This window comes from Geospiza fortis, unplaced genomic scaffold (assembly GCF_000277835.1).
Source record: "Geospiza fortis unplaced genomic scaffold, GeoFor_1.0 scaffold70, whole genome shotgun sequence".
Taxonomy (NCBI): domain Eukaryota; kingdom Metazoa; phylum Chordata; class Aves; order Passeriformes; family Thraupidae; genus Geospiza; species Geospiza fortis.
In genome coordinates this window covers 2459505-2472078 of record NW_005054317.1, presented here as the reverse complement: position 1 = coordinate 2472078, position 12574 = coordinate 2459505, and the positions used below count along the sequence as shown (strand labels likewise).

The following is a 12574-nucleotide window of genomic DNA, read 5'->3' as shown; positions in this document are numbered from 1 at the left end:
CAAAAAACTACCCTCCTGAACATCACCAATATACTCCAAATTCCAAGGTGAGCACATCCATTCTGAGTTTGTCCAGAATTATTACCCCAATGCATTGCTGAGAGACAAAGAACTGCTTTTTGCAGCACAGTAAGTGACATTACTACAGTTTAGAGGTACTAATTTATCCCAAATATTTGTTACAGGATCATCTCTATCTCAATAGATATAGAAGCATCTATTGTTATGACAGAAGTCTTAACTGTTCTCTTACCTCAGGGTCTTTTCAGTCTGCCAGCAAACTGTGAGTCTTCAAAGCCATTTTCTATTGTTGGAGTTTTGTTATAAACTAACCCTTGAGAAAATTTACAGCAAGTGTAAAAATTTATCACTCTTTTTAGATCCAGATTTGAACAAAAATCCTTGAAGATAAGACTTAGAGGTAAATGGAAAAAGGAAAAAATCTATCCTGAATTTAACAGAGTTGTAGGATGCAAGGGAAACCTTGAAGGGAGTTATATTATGATAATTTAATTTCTAGATAAATAAAATGCCACCGATCTAGTTTAATCTATATATTCAAGCATTTATTTTGATACCACAGATATTTCCTTATCTAGCTGGAGAAGACAAGGATGATGGTAAGGAATGGCTGAGGAGTGAGCAGTGGCACTTTCTGCTCAAAGTGAGACAGGATGGAGATGAAGCTGCTCACCAGTCAGTCCTGGCAGTGTTCAACACTCCCAAAAACCACCAATGGCAGATGCCAAATAAAGCACATAATTCTGGCAATCTGTGTTCAAAAATATCCACCAAAACTGCAAGGAGGGCTACAAAGACAGATAGAGGGGAGAAAAAAGGCCATGAAGAAGCCACAGCTATTTTATGCCTACTCAAATGTCACCTGGATGAAAGGAAAGGCATGAAAGCAGGGTCATCCTGATGAGGGACAAAAAGAACACAGTTAAGAAATAAAATAAAGGTATAATCAGAATATGAATCAGCTCAGCTTGGATATTAATATAACACTGAGAAGTGAGTGTTTGAAACTGCATGGAAAGACATTGCCACTTTTAGAGCAAGAGGATTATTCTCTGAACCAGCACAGGAGAGAGTCTGTCCAAACAAAACCCTGGGTGTGATGACCCACAGGATTTAGCCCCCAGAAGCTCAACAGTGGGAGCAGCCAGAGGCTGCAAAGAGCTGGTGAGGATTGCTGCTTACCAAAACTGCTCTTCTAGAAGCAGCAGTGAGACACAGACTGTTCCAGAGAGAGCACACCAAGGATCTGAGGCACGGATCTCTTCCACTGGCAGAGCAGCTGGCACAGATTTAATTCTGCTGCCTCTCAGCAGAAGGGCAGAGCTGGTGTCAGATGCCAGACAACAGCACTGGAAGCAGCAGCACTGCTCCAAAAAGAGAGGCAGGCAAACATCACAGCATCTGTGCAACGAGTCAGAAAAGGCTGTAAATCGACCCAAGACCCCGTGGAACAAAGCTCCTTTAGGAATATAAAATCTCTGCCATGGGCTGGGCTTCTAGGAAGGCAAGCCATTCATTTGGGCTGTATTTCATAATCCCCTGCTACCAAATTTACATTATAGTTTTCCCCTTTACTCAGTGACAGCAAAACCACCTTCCAGGGGCCATTTCAGGGCATGTGACATACTGCACCCCGTTAGGGTAGGACTGAATTACAGAAGTTCTGGTTTTGTTCTCAATTCCACCACAAATCCAGTATATGACCACTGGAAAGTAACTTATTTTCTTGTATTTACCTTCAAAAATAGACAACTTTTCTCTAAAACTCTTTTTTTTTCCCCACCTAGAACATCTCAGCAATGGTTTTAACTAAACATCACCATAGAACACTTACCAAAATAAATAAATTGCAGTTACGGGTCAATACTGTACAAATAGCAAATGAAAAGGATCTTCCCTGATGACACCATGAATATATATGCAGAGAAACAATAGAAATAGTAAAGGTAATTTTAAAATTTAATCAGAAAATCAAAACAATGGAAAAATATTGGGAATGTAGAGCTCATTAAACCAAGGAAAAGAAAACCAAAAAAACCACAGGGCCAGATCCTTCCACCACTGACTCTGGTGGAATTAACTGGCTGAATGCTCCCACTCATTCCAGCAAATCAGAATTTAATAGTTATGACCCTGAACAGCTTCCCACTGCTGATGGGATCTTTCCCCTACACTGGAGAGTTTATGCACAATGACTTACATTAGTACTAGACAGCTTTTTTTTTCCACCTTTCAGTCTCTATAAAAATTGGATGTGCATTGTTACCCCAATATTTACATAAAGCATAACAATGACTTCTGTCTCTGGGTCACCAGCAGTTCATCTGCACCACTGCACTTCAGTCTGCTGCAATGTCAGGGGGAGCAGACTGGCTACAGCTTCACCTCTACCCTCCATTCTATTTATGAAGACTGATGACAAAAAATCTCTAACAGGCAAATAAGAAAAAGAGCATGAAATGCATCTACAATAATAGGGAACAATTATGTGTCTCAAAATGTAACCACTTGGAAATTCAGTCTGTCAAGTAACTGGACATTTAATTATTATAATCATTCTAAACAAGAACTAATTGAAACTGAAGATTCACTTTTATCTAGAATTTTGCTTATGAATTTTAAGTATGTTACCTATTAGGATGCAACCAAAGCAATGAAAATCCAAACAAATTACTCCCCTTCCAGTAAACCTTCCTCATGCAGTACAAGCCTGCTCTCCTTTTTTTGAGGCATCTCAATGAATATTTCTAGCTAATGGCTAAATTCTTTTCCATATCTAGATTCAAAGAGGCAAGGAATATGTATACTTTGCTATTCCCCTAGAGAATGGATTTATTTTAGGACAAGAAAAACTATGCCTGCTTTCAAATTTTATCTCTTCCTCATGCTTTCCTGCCATCACTTATGAATGTAAAGGTTAAACTACCTAGAACTATCTAAGGAAATAAATCTAATTGCACAGCTATAACCAAAGTTTGCCCTACAATAATTGCTACTAATTCTATAAGTTCCATCTTTTCACCTTCATACCACCTTGATAGGTACTAAATTACAGTTGAAAATACACTAAGACATAATTTACTAACACAGTCCCATCAATTCACTGGGATCAGCTTTGTATTTTTATGTTGTACTGTATGCAAGAAACACCTCAGACAAATCCATAGAATCATAGATGTTGAAAAGACCTTAGAGATCATCTGTACCAGTTCTAACATCAGCATTTTCTTTCTATGATCCCCTAAGTTACATTCATGACCTAAACTCATTTAAAACAATTTTACATATCTTTGTGTCATTAGGAAAGTCTTATCCTTGGTGCACCACAAGAAGCTCAGGTGTGTTCTTCCACAATTTTCAGCCAGGTCTCAGATCCTTGGGAATCCAAGATGCATTTCAGGTAGAACCAAATCTCCCTGATTTTTCTTGTGAGATTTTAATGGACCAATATAGCAAAATCCAGATTCAGGAGCTGCAGCCACAGTCAAAAGGAGAAGTGCTGTCCCTTTTTCCCAACTCCTTTGCAAGTTCAAAGGGTGAAGTCAATAACAGCATGACAAAAAAGGGTCTCTGTGTGACAGCCAAGGAACAGTTCCACATGCCATAGTTCTGGGAGTGGCCCTCAGGTTTAGCCTTTGCTACCGTGTTACCTATAAAAGGAGAGGAAAGAGTTACTTACACAGAGTTGACCAAAAAAAGGATTATATCAGGTGCATTGTTACTGCAAAGAACTGTGCACATGAACAGACAATAAATGAACTTGCCACAGCCACACCTTTAAACCACACAAAGCAGAATCTCTATAGAAATGTTAATTACATGTTATTTCATAGCATGAGGGGATTTGCAGATAAAGAAATATCAGTTCACCATTAAATTTGCCACCAACATCTCTTGGACATCTCCTATTTTACTTTGCTTCATGTCATTCCCAGCACCAATGCCTCCAGCACAAGTGTGGGATTTACATCCCAAAGGGCCGTTCATGCAAACTGCTGCCCATTCCCGGGGGTCCATCCTATGGGAGGGAATCAGGGACCAGGCAGCACATGGGAATAAATTGTTCTTGCAGCAGAAATCTCCCCCAGCCAGCAGAACTCCCTCAGGACCCTGGAGGGGCTGCAGGGATGTGTTCCAACCTTGATGCATACACAGGACACAGCTCTGGCTGCACAGTGAGGAGGGTCCTGCTGGATTTCCTGTCCTGGAAATGGATGAGAACAGGCAGCTGGAAGGAGGAAAGCTTTGTCAGCTCTGCTCTGCAGTGTCTACATGTGTCACAAAACTAAACAGACACTCAGCACAGAGAAGTTTTTATTTCTCACCCTGAGGGAACTGATGGAAGATGCAAATTCCTCAGCTTTGCACATTTTAACTGTCCCACTCAGACACTAACTGTTCATCTAAATACTGAGTCGTGTCAGCAGTCTCCTCTGCTTCAAATATTTTAGTTACACAATTTTTGCTTATTTTCATGGAATGAAAAGATAGAGGACTTAAAGCTGATTAAATGACATTTCCTCTTTCAGTGCATAATTAACCTGTGGAAGCCACTGTCCCACGTAGCACTGATCCCAGGGTCTTAAAAAGCTTTAAAAATTGATTACAAATTTAAATGGTAATGAGATCATCTCTGGTGCATAACATAGAAAAAGAATTAGTATGGAATGGATCTCAACTATTGTGTTTTAGACATAAGGCAGCTATTAAACTAGAAAAAACTCATGGATGCATACACTTTCTATAATTGTCCCAAAGGGTTTTGCAGTGTCTGATTTGAGCATCCCATTGCTGAGGCTCACAGGTGGCTCAACAGTCTGGGGTCTGACTGTTCAAATAGCCCTCTTTGTGTAAAATTTTACTAACATACCTAAGAAATATTTTGTTTATTAATCTGAGACAAATCTTTGGTTCATTTCAAAATAAAAATATGTTACACCATCTTCCCTTTTCCCTGTGACAAGGGAGATTGTCTTTCCATTCTAGTTTCCTTACAGCTGTCCAGAGGAAGGAAGAGGCAGCTGCATGGATGAGGATCTGACACCTCAGACATCAGTGACAACATAAAAGTCTTTGTTCTGCCCCCCATCCCTCGAGTATCTGTCCAAGGCATCAAGGATAATTAACCCTCACTCAAAGGATAATTAACCTGACTCACTCTTCTCCAATAAAGTCCTTTTGGTATAAACTGTCAGCTCTCTTCTGGTGTATCCAGAGATGAAGTTGCCTTGTACAATATCTAGAACTCCTGTTCACTAAGGAGTAGTTAAAAACCAGCTCTGGGAAAAAACTGAAAGGCTGAGGGTGATTTTTATCTTGCAGTAACTAAGTCCCAGTTATCCACATTGATTCCAGAGTTTGCAGGCCAAATTCCAGGTGTAGTGTCCACCACAGGAGATCAGCAGGACCCAGGCATGCTACAGACTACATCTTTGGCACTGGATAAATATCACTGGACATAGATTCATGGAAAGGTTTGGGTTGAAAAGGTTCTTGAAGGTCTTCTAGTTCCAACCCCTCTGACACAAGCAGGGATGCCACTCCTTTGTGCCACCCCACAGCTGCCCAAAACATCCAATTTACTCTCATCCATCCACAAATTAGTGCAGTTTTCACTCCTCAGAGCAGCCTTCACTAAACAACATTTGGTGACAGTGTTGCTTATTAACTCAGACTAACCTAATGAAGAACATTCTTTCCCAGCTAGAAGAGGCTGTAAAGGGAAAAGCTGAGCATATGTCTCTTCTTGCTATTGCCTGCTAAAGACTCCTGGTTTATGATGTATTTAGACATGCAGTTTGCTGTGACTTGTTGAACTTCAATGCACTGAACTCATTTTAAATTGCCAAGCAGACAGAGGACATGATATTTTCTCTCCATTAATTAAGAAATAAGATGACATAGCAAAGGGTTGGTTTAAAAAAAAAAACAAAAACAAATCAGGCCAGCTACAGGGTGGTCTGCAATTAGAAATATTCTGAACCAGCCTGATTTCCAGTGGTGCTCAGTATGGCACAATGTCATCAGTGCAGGTTCTCAGCAACTCCCAAGCCAGACTGGTACTTTCAAAAGGTAAAAGGCTTCCCAGCAAAGGAATCTAAGTTTATGTGACAGTGGTAAAGATCTTGGATCCCTGCACTCAGCCTGCAAATTCAAGAATTGGTTCTGGAACACGATTATCCCTCTAGCACTGAGCACAATGAAACAGTTTCTTTGGGTCACTGCGGACTGAATCAGGACCATTTCCAGTGTGACTGCAGGAGTGAAGGGGCAGTTCTGACCTCATATTTCCTCTCTGAGAGCAACTAATTAATCACAGCTTTCCAAAACTCTGAGAAGGCCAAGACTGGTGCTCACACCCACAGACACAATGCAATAAGAGTAATCAGCAGAATGGCACCTTTAAATATGAGTGATCTCTGTACTTGCCTTTGTGGTTTTGACTTTATTTCCACTGCTGCAAGACCAACCTGAATAGTCTGGTAGTACTTTACAGTCCTCTCCATCCAAACAGGGGTTCATGTGACACCACCACTTCTGCAGAACAATGGAAGCTAAAAAAAAAGAAGCAGGAAAGATAAACAATCTCTTTTTTATCACTGTTGGGTTTTTTTGCAGGGAGGTTGTCTGTGCCATGTTCAGTTAGTTGATTTCAAAAGGTAAAATCATCAATCACTGGTTTAACAGTGAATTACATGGAGTGTGTTTCAGGTAAAAAAGTGAATAAACACTTCACCAGTTCTCAGAAGAGTAAATGCCATATCCAAATGAGAAAGAGGCAGGCACCACCAGAGACTGATTCCAACATTTGAATTGACCTCTGGAAGTGCCTTTCCATCTCCACAGACTGCAAAAATGACTTTTCTCCTTCATTTGCATGCTTCAGTCAGGTACCTGCTATAAGGGGGCATGAAGCTGAGGTTTCTTGTTTAATCCATAAATGCATTTGGGAGACTGGACAGAGAAATGCCAGTTTCTTCCTTCACTGGGTGAGAAAATAGAATTGCACAGAGATGTAAACCCCAGAGGTGTGTCAGCAAATACTGCAGGTAAGAATGGGGAAACCTCTGGCAAGCACTAGAATATTGACTAAAAATCCATTTGCAGTCACACTGCCACTTCTGCAATATGTTTTGGAAGGCTACAGTTGTACACCTTAACTAGGCAAATTTATTAATTCTCTACCCTTAAGTCAATTTCTATTAAGACCATGCCTATTATTTTTAGAAATGTAGTCATGACCTTATAAACCTGCTGTTAACAACAGCACAAACACCTGCATGCATTTTTCAATTTTGCATTGTTCATGGCACTCATCAAATCCCAGGAAATTGTTATGAAATATATCAGTACACAATCCTACATAATCTATATTAGATTTCAAAATAAAATATGGCTTAAGATGTGGATTCATGCTAGTCTGCATTATGCTACTTGTGCACAAACTATTGAATCACATGCCTTAAAAGATAACACATTCAGATGGGATGAACAAAAATAATGGAGTCTACTTCTTGTAAAGCACTTTTTTTCCCTTTTAATTTCAAGACATATTTGTTCTTCTGCAACCTTTAAATTGGGGTGTCAAGCAGGCAAGCTGACATCAGGATATTGCTGAAATGTTCATTCAATTACTTTTGTTTTGCACTTTTACTGAAAAATGTTATGAAAAAGCACACTTCTGGAACACTGCTTTGGCTTTTATAAACTAATCTTTCAGACTTATAACATTACCAAATAAATGTATGAACTTTCATCTGGGTCTCAGATCATTTGCATTGATGCTGCCTGGATGTGGGAAAAAAAATGGGCAAAACCTGACTGTGCTTCCAGGGAACTGAGACATCATTTCTGATAAGGGCAGTAAAGGTGGAGTGAAAAACACCCAGAGAAGATGGCAGCACCCAAGAGGGCTTGGGGCACAGAGAAAAACACAAAACAAGGGGGTGTGGGATGGAAGGAGGTGCCAAGATCCTTCCTGGAGCAGAGGGAATGAGGAATGGCAAGTCACAGGTCTGCTGGGGCAAGCAGGGCTGGGTGATTCGAGCTGGGAACACCAGGGACCAACCACAGCAGAGAGAATTGCTGCCCCTCATCACCACTACTGGATAGGGTCTGTAGTTCAATGAAAATAAAAAAAAACCAGCTACAAGCCAATTGCTTTACAAAATTTATCAAATTTATCAATTTAAAAAAATATGCCTTTCTTATGCTTCCCTTTAAACTCAGGGCAAATTAAACAAGCCTGCACTCAGGACAAAGATCCTAAATGTCTGTATCAGTCTGTAGTATGCAAATTGAAGACTCAAACAGTTTCTTGCTTTCACAGTGTAGGAGTCTACTGAAGGGTATGTACAAGTGGGAGAAAACACATCAGATCCTGAGGCTGAGGAAAGGGAGTTTCAGCTTCTGTGTTGCAGCAACTCACTCTAGTCCCAGATGCTGGCAAAAATAAGCAAAGCCTGCTAAAGCAGTACCCTAAGGAGTGAGGGGGAATCAAAGGCTTCTACTTGAAAAGTCAAAATCTTACATTGATAATATTTTGTTGCACTTAATTGCAACTATACTTGAATAAAAAAATCAGCTGTTAAAATCCTTCAGCAACTGTTGGCTGAATCAAGCTACTGTAGTATTTATATATTTCTGCCATAGAATAACAGTGTCACCTTTGCAGTCTTTAAGTGAGTTTAAAATAATGCCTGACTTCTGTTATCTGTTATATGTAAAAGTGTTTCTGCTATTTGATGTGTCACCTAAAAATGCAGAAGACACTCCTGATGTAACAAAAAACCTCCCTAAGAAAATGCAGTTAAACTTAACTGTATAGCTGAATTAAAAAGCATAAAAACACTAGGAATCTAAAAATTTTTTTTAAATCTACGTTTTAAAAATATCTGTTTTGACAGCTTCATAATAGGTTAAAAAAAATCAAAAAACAGATTCATGTTTACATAGAACACAGATTTACATAGAACATATTTACATTCACATAGAACAGAGTTCTATGTCTGAATATTTCTGAATATTAGATTAGAATTGGACTTAGAAGCTTTTTGTTTTATGTTTAAGTGAACTGGTTGCAATTTTATGTGCAAAAGGACAAAAACAGGATCTTGCTTATGAATTAGTGAAATTAGGGATTTTGGTAACTTTAAGATTAATAAAAAGTCTGTCTTGGAGTAGATTTACTAACTTGACAAGAGCAGCAACCCCTAAAAAAATAGGTACATTAAATGATGAAATATTGATCTAGAGAAAAGTTCTCCATGTCAGATGTCCCAGCACCATCTGCATTCCCAGTCTTAGGGTTGCATTTATTATCCAGTGAATTTTTAGCCAAGCTACTAAGCCTTAAGACATCTGGAAGAGTTAATATCATAAGCTTGAATTTCTTGGCTTATGCTGCTTTCAAGCTAGTTTTAGAGGAAAATTCTTCTGCGGGGAAAAAATTAAGAAGTTTTATTGGCACAGACATGAAATGGACCAGCACATATATTAAGAGGATTAATTACACCAAGATTTATGCACAGGCTCATTATCATCAACGCACAGAGATGTCTCTAAAATTAACAAAAGGAAGGATTACGCTTTTTTGAGGCAGTGGGAAGTCAGACATCAAGGGGAATAAACTCAAGCAATCTTAAGGAGGCAGGAGTGAGCAGAGGCTCTCACTATTGGAATATTTACCAATATAGCTGGACAGGACCTGCCTGAACTTGTGAGGCCCTTGGTGCTGAACCAAACAGCAGCACTGTGGGGTTTCACCCCACAGACACTTTTGGCTGCCTGGGTGTGTGGTGTTTCACCCCACAGACACTTTTGGCTGGCTGGGTGTGTGGTGTTTCACCCCACAGACACTTTTGGCTGGCTGGGTGCTGCAGCTGGGCACGTGAGGAAAAGTCCAGGCCTGCAGAAGCTCTGGTGGCTGCAGGATGGAGCTTCCCCCATAACAGGGTCTGCTCCTCAGGTTTTACCTCTGCCAGAGAAGGTTTTACCTCGTTCCCTCACCTTTAAGGCGATGGTGAAGGAAAGGAGTCAGTTCTGATGGAGGGTTTGGATCCAGAGCTTTATTCTGGCCCTCAGGCCTCTGAATCCAGCACCAGCTCCAACAGAACTCCCTGACCCCGTGGTTGTTGTTCCTTTTAACCCTGGAGAGGGGCAGGGAAGGGGTAGGGAGCCACCAAGCAGGGACAGGAGGGGAGGTCTCAAGGGACAAAGGACACCTGGATGGCCCAGTGTCCCTCAGGGGTAGAGGGCATCCTTTGAATCTGCCAATCACTCGATGCCCTTCTGGAATGTCAGGACTGACAGACAGCGCTGGGCAGGGGTCAGAGAGGGGAAGGGAGAGGTGATTGACACACCTGGCAGGGAATCTTCAGGGGATGGACCCCAGGTTCTGAGGTAAAGCCTGAAATCACAAGGCAACACTCACCTTCCACGCAGGAGGGCTGGGCCCGCGTGGTGCCGGCCACCTGGCCTGGGAAGCAGGAGCACTTCACGGTCTGGGAGCGCTCCTCGATCCGGTTCTTGTTGCAGCACCGGTGCACGGCCACCACCTCACACGTCCCCTGCTTCACCTGGTGCTGGCCTAACAGTCCCAGAGGTAAGGCATGGAGAGAAAAAACACATCAGTGCCTGCGAGAAGCTATGGAAACAGGACGACTCTTGTGGCAGGGAGGAATGATGAGGAGGACTTCATATTAATACAAGGTGAAGCTTTTTGGAAGCTTTCTCCATGGCCTCAGGTCAAATGCAGTGTTCTCTTGGGGGTCAGTGTCTGTCAGCACAGAAAGCCTAAAATTCTCAGCAGCCAGGGTTCCAACAGGATCTGGCTCATTCCCTGAGTTTATACACTATTCTTATGAAATTAGTTTTTGTAAGTCAGTTTTCCAATCTATCTTCCCTCACCCTTAGAAAATCAGAGCAAGTCGGAGTAATCAGTTAAATGATGAAGGCAAAAAGGCAGAGCACACCCATCTTCCTTTGCCTTCCTGACATCCATCAGGTTTTATATTTAGATCTTTCCCTTCATAAATGGACACAGTGGATAGGATAATATTTAATACAAGAGAGACATCTTAAACAGCAGGGAAACTTTTTGACACATCCACATGTAAGCACTGCTTGCTATGCTTGTCATCACAGACAGGCTGAGAACAAGATAGGCTGTAAAGCTGTCAGAGATAGACAAGTTTTGTCCAAAAAAAAAAAAAAAACAACAAAAAACATACCCAAACTGTATGGATTTCTTCAGTTCCCTCCCAGACCATTCTGAACAAACCTCTGATAAATATTGTGTCCTCCTGCTTTTCCCATGAGTCACTGTCCCCTATTTCTCCAAGCTGATTTTTCCCCTCCCTTTCTCTTCCTTGCTCCTACCTTCACATCTCACCTCACTGCTCCTTGCAGCTGATCATTTTCCTCCACTGCCAAACTTCCTCTCCATCCTGCCTAAACCTCCTCTCAGAAACTCCACAAACCCCTCAGCTCCTTGCATAAAGTTATTTCCATATCCTCACTTTCCTGAGCAGCCTTCAAGTGCTTCATCTTGCATTTGTCTTGTCTTATTTAGAGTAGAGCCTTGGATGGCTCTTATCTGTGTTTGTAAAGCACCTTGTAAATTAACAGCACTACAGAGCAGGGTGAGTTATTTCATAAGAGAGACACAGAGAGACAACACTGAGAATAACAAAAATAGTCACCATCAAAGCAGCACAAAGCATGAGAAGAGAGACAGCCCCAGATATTGGTGTAGCTGTGGCTGATATCAAAGGCACAGAGAATAAAGAAATGCAGGGGGAAGGCAGAGAACTCTCCATAAACAGAAAATCCTCCAAGTGCCAGACCTCAGAGTTATCCTGCTTCCACCTCCTCACTCCATGTTTGCCCTGTTTGGAGGTTTTTGTTTGGATATTTTGGGTTGGGTTAATTTTTTACAGTATCTGCTGCTGCTAACTAACTTTAGGCACACCTTTACAAATGAAATTTTCCTGCAGGATAAAGATCACTGTAATTTTTGTGCAGAAAATGTTATGACTTGATTAGTGTGAGATCTTAACTTTCAAAAAGAGTTAGCAATGCAATTTAGGCTTCTATGGGGGTTCTTAAAAAAAAAGTATTAAATACATACATATAACTTTTTTAAAAGTTGGCTTGGCAGTGTTCCTTGCTGTGTATGTTTTGGTTTCACAAGTATTTCAAGCACAGCTGAAATACTTGTGAAAACACTTGGCTGCCTGAATTTTGTTGCCAAATTTGTATTCATAACCACCTCAATGGACAAGAAACTATGCATATTCAATCTTGGAGTGGAAATGTGGTGTTCTACTTGAGCACTCAACTTTTAAAAAAAATTATATCTACACAGAGCTTTTTGAGTTTTTTCCTTTTTCTTTCCCTGAGGACAAAGCTACACTACTTTTAAGCAAAATGTGCTACAGTAGAAAAATGTATAAGGTATTTTACAGCAAGTTGGCAAAATGCTGAAGACAACATAAAAGTATCTTACAGAGCTACTGTAATAAGTTTATTGGCAGACTCTGACTTTTCATGC

The 12574-nt window shown here is 40.8% G+C and overlaps 1 protein-coding gene across 4 annotated transcripts in view; it reads right to left on the bottom strand.

The window, feature by feature from the left end:
• Window positions 1–1805: 1805 nt before the first annotated feature.
• The window catches only part of TAFA4 (TAFA chemokine like family member 4), a 69380-nt gene continuing 58611 nt past the window's right edge, over window positions 1806–12574 (bottom strand). For 2 of the 4 annotated variants that reach the window (XM_031056367.1, XM_014306678.2), the window contains exons 4-6: window positions 10454–10609; window positions 6492–6575; window positions 1806–3671 (exon numbers count right to left, since the gene is read on the bottom strand). In XM_031056367.1, the coding sequence (XP_030912227.1) occupies window positions 3487–3671; window positions 6492–6575; window positions 10454–10609 (425 nt within the window). In that variant the 3' untranslated portion in view covers window positions 1806–3486. Of the gene's footprint in view, window positions 3672–6423; window positions 6576–10453; window positions 10610–12574 lie in introns of those variants that run through there. The other 2 variants (XM_031056370.1, XM_031056369.1) reach the window with 2 other exon arrangements.